The sequence below is a fragment of the Mercenaria mercenaria genome, chromosome 3, assembly GCF_021730395.1.
Source record: "Mercenaria mercenaria strain notata chromosome 3, MADL_Memer_1, whole genome shotgun sequence".
NCBI lineage: Eukaryota > Metazoa > Mollusca > Bivalvia > Venerida > Veneridae > Mercenaria > Mercenaria mercenaria.
The window spans coordinates 21770556-21777301 of record NC_069363.1 but is presented as its reverse complement, the minus strand read 5'-3'; the positions used below and the strand labels follow the sequence as shown (position 1 = coordinate 21777301).

At 36.9% G+C, this 6746-nt stretch overlaps 1 protein-coding gene across 1 annotated transcript; it reads left to right on the top strand.

Annotated features, from left to right (window-relative positions):
* Positions 1–1260: 1260 nt before the first annotated feature.
* Positions 1261–1848, top strand: LOC123525889 (putative nuclease HARBI1). The gene has a single exon (XM_045305046.2). The coding sequence runs from the start codon at positions 1261–1263 to the stop codon at positions 1846–1848; it is 588 nt and encodes a 195-aa protein (XP_045160981.2).
* The last annotated feature ends 4898 nt before the right edge of the window (positions 1849–6746 follow it).

Here is a 6746-nt window from a genome sequence, read left to right as displayed (position 1 = left end):
ACTTCATACGGTCCAAGAGAAAACTGTTTAAAGAAATAAGTTAATGCTTTAACATTATGATAATACACCGACGTTAGTATATATCTGTTTCTGTTTTTGTATGTTTTGTATACATTTAATAATATTTATATAAATTATTCGCGTTCAGCTAGGTCACACAGACAGCTTCGAGAGTAGCAAAATAGCCAATGTTCCCTTCCTCGCTAAAACATAACTCAGTGACAGGCAAGTGTGTGTTCGGGTTTAACGTCTTTTTCAACAAATTTTCAGTCATATAAACGATGGTAGTGACAGGCAAGGTATACAGAAATTTATTTGATAATACAATAATTTCAAGAGATCCGCAACGACTCTTGGTTATATTATTATCTCAGAAACATCCAATCTTGTAAGTTTTATTTCATACCTAAAACTGGTTTAAATATTGCTATCATAAAACCATCTTAATGCTTGTTAGATATGATGGCTGATTTCTGCCATTTCGTGTCGGCGTGTTGGCGGGGCGAAAACACGAAAATTCGACAAATACCTAATTTGTCGAGTTTTCGTGTTGGCGGGGCGAAAACACGACACGTTTTATGCGAAAACTCGACCTTCAGAGGATGCCGACACGACGAAGTTATCTGTCGAGTTTTCGTGTTGGCGGGTACAAAGATGTCGTGTTGGCTGTCGTTGTTTGTTGTGTTTGCCCAGCGGACACGAAAACACGACAAAAACCTTATTTGTCGAGTTTTCGTGTTTTCGCAACTGCAACACGAAAACACGACAAACATCTTATTTGTCGTGTTTTCGCCCCGCCGACACGAAAACACGACAAATACTCATACTATTCAGTTATCTCTTATAAAATGTAGAGATATTCTGAAGCCAATGGAAAAGGGTTTAAGAAGCATGTTTCTTTCTATTTGAACGAACCGTCAATTCAGAATTTATTTATATTCATTAATGCTGCATTAGGAGATTTGAGATTATAAAACAGTACAATAATATGTCAGATGTTAGTTATCGTTTTAAGGTCAAGAAGGCGCTGAATTACCATCTAGCGTAACGTCAACATTATGCTTGACGACGCCACCTCTTCTGCACCCATTTGTATAAACTATTTAACCAGTGGTTAAATTTAACCACTGGTTAAAAGCGTGGTTAAAACATGGTAAACATTTGTATAAAACTCGTAGGTAAATTTAACCAGCTATTTTTCGTTGTTAAACTTACCCTCAAGAACCATGGTGAGTTACCAGACAGGTTACCAAATTCAAAATGGCCGACATCTTTGACACCAACCACAGACAACCGCGACAGTTTCGACGAATTGACCGACAGCTTACTGACTTTGACGATGCGGAATTACGGAAACGATACAAATTTTCATCGGACAACATTGACAGACTTGTACGGCTGTTACAGCACCGACTGGAACGGCGGACTCAACGGAACCGACCCCTGACACCACGTCAACAGGTTATGATTGCCCTACGCTTTTATGCGTCCGGCAATTTCTTACAGGTCATCGGTGATACGTTTGGAGTTGACGTGGCAACTGTATCGCGGACAGTGACCGACGTTACGGACGCATTGTTTGACTTGAAGGACAGGGCCATCAGATTCCCCAAATCAAACGTTGAAATACGGGCAGCAAAGAATGGGTTTTACGCTTTACGTGGTTTTCCCTGTGTTATCGGGTGTGGGGAAGGCACACACGTCAAGATCATCGCACCTGGCCAGCCGGACGAACCAGCGTATGTTAACAGAAAGAGACAACAATCAATTAAAGTACAAACTACATGTGACAGCAAAGGTGTTTTTTTATTATACTCGTATAAACATGTCAGGATACTGATTATATGACCCAGGGAAGTGCCTACGCCTTTAGTATCTTGAACAATGGTTTGGGTCCAATCGCTAAGGTGTCTATGTCTTTGACTAGCTGACAAACGATGTAGAATGTCCTTTGTTAAAACATAGAGCTGGTGAGACCAAATATCTCGTATATAGAATTTTCCTCTGGCTACCTTGCCTAAATGATTCGTGTACCAATGATTCTTAAATGATTTCAATTATGAGCTAGACAATTTCAGGGATCAGGCAAATCATTAAATGTTTCAAACTAACAATTTTCAATTAGCTCAAACTCCTATAGGCTGGAGACTCCATAATTGACTGGTCTTTTTGTTGAAGTTCCCGTCAGACAATGTCTTTGAATCCACAACATACGAGTCCTATCGCATAGATGCCCGGCCTCTGTCCTCTCAAACTCTATATGATTGCCCTGACTCCTGGATGCTTAGCGCCTATATGCTATCACATGTAGCATTCAACTACCATATAGGTATATCCCCGATGTCTTGGCTGTACTTCGCCAGTAATGCTGAACCGTCTATAAACTGGAACTCTCTTACTATCTCAGTAGATTACCAAACTCTGTGTCTCTGTCTCAGCTTCCCGATGCTCATCCTATATGCTATCGTATAAAGCATTCAACTACCCTTAAGGTAAAACTCCTATGCGCTGGCCCTATAGCTCGAAACCTTATCGAAATTCTGCTACTCTTCTTTAGTCTAAGAACTTCAAAAGTCTTTTTTTTAATAACTTATCCGCCCTGACAGGGTAACTGCAATAGTCTCCTTCTCAAGGTACTGGGATAAATTATTAATTGAATCCTCTATGTGTTTTCTTCAACAGCTGGATACCGAATGAGCTCTCTGTCATCCATCTGCCTATTTATACCCAATTAGACGTGCTATTTTTAGAACTTGTTTCTGATTGGTCAAAATTTAAACATAACGTTTTACAACGAGCACTTGCTCTATCAAATATCTGGTTCCCTTCAACTTTTGTATATGACATAATGTGTGTTGCTGGGACCCAGCTATCCATATAATGAACCCAAATTAGTCAGAAATGACCCAAAGTCTATTATTAACAGCAATTCAACACTAATTATAACAAAGATAGAATGGAAAGGGAGTCAAGCACTATCTGTGCTTATGTGTTACGTTATCAATATATTGAATATACAAATTATTCTGACAAAACAATCTTACCTTAGTTACATCATAAAGATCCTTTAAAATTATTTAAACAATATAAGAAACAGCCTCTACTGTATACTGTTTATGCAGATCCGCATGTGTAAAGTTTCAAGTTGAACAACACTACTGACGTCATTGTCAACAAGAACTTTTCTTTGGGGCTGCGACACTGTATTACGTCACCGTCACGCTCAGGAACTGTCTATTTGTTTATAGGTTATGCAGATCACTACAGCAAAATATATGTAATGCTTTTTTTCATTTTTTTTTTACTTTTATTTGCATATATCTAAATGAAATTCTTGTTTTACCTATAAATATTACGTGAGGAATAACCGCTATCGACATTTAAACGTATCTCTTTCGGACAGGAAGTTTTTTCTCAGTTCTGCACTACACTGTGTTGAAAAATGTATTAAACCTTCGTATACTAACACAGTTCTATGTACTTTACATGTTGATTAACAGAATGTAATAGGATTCTTTATGCGGATTTTTTATAAAAGGTTAGTGGTGTTTATTGACTGTGCTTTTTTTTTAAATGTTTTACCTTCCCATAACATGTATGTCCCATCATCGGTCGACGATGTGTCCATGCAGTCTGCCAAGGTGTCTGTTTTAGAATCTGTAGATTTTAAAAGAACATTAACTTTTCATAAACTCGGATGTATGAATATAAATTCTGTTTTAAAGTTTAAATTACCGGGTAGTGTATGGTAGTTCATTAAATACAGATGTGAATAATTGATGATAGATCTAAATGATGTATTTAATAGCTGAATAAGTTTTATTTACTGGCACACAAGGCAATTACTTACAACGCGTTTTCATGTTTTTTTAATAATGACTAAATGAGTCGTGACGGGTTTTGCAGTAAAAATGTCAGATTTATTAAAAGGGTGAGATTGGTACACGTTATGTATCTAACCTGCATTGACTGCATTTGGCAAGACTGTTTCGCAAATATTGGCACCAGGTATGCCACTGAAAGACGCACTCTCCTTCAAAAAGTTTACAATATCCAACGATGTCTGTGACATTTCTGGCAGTGCAGGTCCGCCCCCAGTCTTGCCCAAGCTGACCCGTTCCGCTGTGTATTCAGCTTTGGCTTTCTTCCTCTTAAAATAATCAAACATTTTCGTTCAAAATTGTTTCAATGTTTCATTTCTCGACACATTTTCTTTACAAAATAGAAATTTGCTGTACGAAACTTTAGACAATGGTAGGTATCTAGATCTACTACCGGTATATCTAGTGCAAATAATTTTAATAGTGTCAACAGATGAATATATTGTGAGGTCGATATCCAACGTAAAATATCACACTGACTGCGTTGAATGGGTCTCTGCCTTTGAACCTGAAGTCGAAACAGAGACGTTAATTTAAGTTCAAACTGTGTCGACAAGGACTGTTGATTGATTGATTGATTGATTGATTAACTGACTTATTTATTTATTTATTTATTTATTTATTTATTTATTTATTTATTTTTATAATAGGGTACCATGTTCCTCCATTTCTCCTTCACCTGAGCCACCGTCCTCGGGCAGTTCCCGACAGCGTTCACTGTCTCCGTAATATCAGCCCATATTTAGTCCGTTTTCTTCTTCGTCTGGGAATTGGGACCTCCACTTGAATGTTTGGCCGTGAGTTCCCCGTGCTTGATTTCCATCATCTCTTTTAACACCTCTGTTTCGCGATGGCTAAACTGTTTGCTACGATACCGCTTTTCTGACGCCATTTTGTTTTTGTTCGTCTGACATTCGTGCGGGAAAATTAAGTCATGATTGTATTGCATTGTGGGATTATTTGGTAACTTTAACCCACGGTTAAAATATACCAAATCTGGTTAACTAACCACAGGTTAGTTGCGTTTATACAATTGCTTAACCAACTTGGTAACTTAACCTGGATTTTTACCTCTGCATGGTTTATTTTAACCAAGGTATATTTAACCATTGTTTATACAAATGGGTGCAGAACGTTGACGGTAAACAGCTTGTATGCTGAAGATTTCATTTCGCATCCAGCGTTTCGTCATACTTAAACAATTAAATATATACTTGTAGTTCAGAAAAGGAGTGGATATAACTACTGACTACTTTAAATATATTTTCTGATAATATTCTTTTCCATCAAAACTAGAATGAACGCATTGAAGCGAAAAATAAATTATATATTTATTTATGTTTAGAGTAAAATATGGCTAAGATTTTGTCAGCATTTGACCGTATTCATATGTAACACTCGGTCAGATAAAAACTTCCACCGTTTTATTTGTATGTGCATTTTTTTTCAAATTTGAATAACGTGGATATTATAGCTGGATATAGCCGCTTAATCGCTGTCATTTTCAACTTCAGCTTGAAACAAAACCGGGTTATATGAATGAACTGAAGTGTAAAATATAAAAGATCGGTGTCGTTTCCAACCTTTTACGCAACAATTTAGAACCCGGATCGCTCAGTCTGTTTTAAAACGGCACTATAAAAAATTACATATAAAGAGAAAAAAATTAATATGAATAAACGGGAGGGTAGTGATAGTGATAATCATATTTGTTTCATACATAAAATAATACAAGCTTATCTTTTTAACATAGTAAAAAGCAATTAGGTCGGGCTACAAGTTATCTCAGCATCGGCATATACAGCCATTCTTTTATCTTTTTAAATGACCATTTCAAACCATGGATAACAAATATTTCCCGTTTTGAAAACTTCAAATACAGCTGACCCTTAGAAAATAGTCTCTTGTCAAATTCATCCAGTCAAAAATTGCCCCCACCCCTCATGTCGAACCGAATGACACACTGGTTGGAGCGTCCGCCCGGCAATCGAGCAGTCATATGTTTGGTGTCCTGTTCAGTCACTCTATCCGTGATCAATTTTTCAATGGGACAGTTGTAAGTTACTGTGGAAAAAGAGTTTAGTGCTTGTAAAAAATAAAAAGTTGGCGAAAACGGGCGTAAAACCCCAAAACAAACAATAATTATTCCCGGCTAATTCTGACTTTTAAGTTGCTCCAAATTTGCACAGTCAAAACGACATGAAGTTAATGTCAGACGTTAAATGTGTACGGACATGAAATAAATAAGTTATTGCACTTATGCATTTGATAACCATTAATTGTGTTGGGTTTACGCCGTTTCTCAGCAACCTTCAGTTATGTCACGGCGGACTTCTTACACTCCCACTTCATGGAATGCTGTAGCTAGTCGGGCTCGAACTAAAATCTCCGGATTCCGAGGAAAATTGTATTTAACTATTTATGAAACAGTTGAAACGGATTAAAAGCTGCACATAAATCCTTCAAAGCATCGTAATTCGGTAGTCAAGGAATTTTATAATCTTATTTTATTCAAAACAGTTCAGGAACATTTTCAGAAAATAAAAAAGAATTCTATGGAGGAGAGAACGAGCAGTAAAATGTTTGGTAAGAAGTATCATTTTTCCATTACGCTTTTCTGTGTGTAATATGCATTCATGTATACAAGTGTGACAATAAAAATCGGAAAGAAATCGGAAAATGGCTTACAAAATTAGAATATCCTTAAAATGATATCTATGTTGTTGTAAACTCTTTTGTGATTAACTTTTAAATACAAACATTTCTTTGTGAAATTTTGATGCACAAAATCTGCGCGTGAAAATGGGGGTAGGGAGAAATTAAGACAATACAGTGAAAACGAAGTCGGAGACCCCCCGACCACTT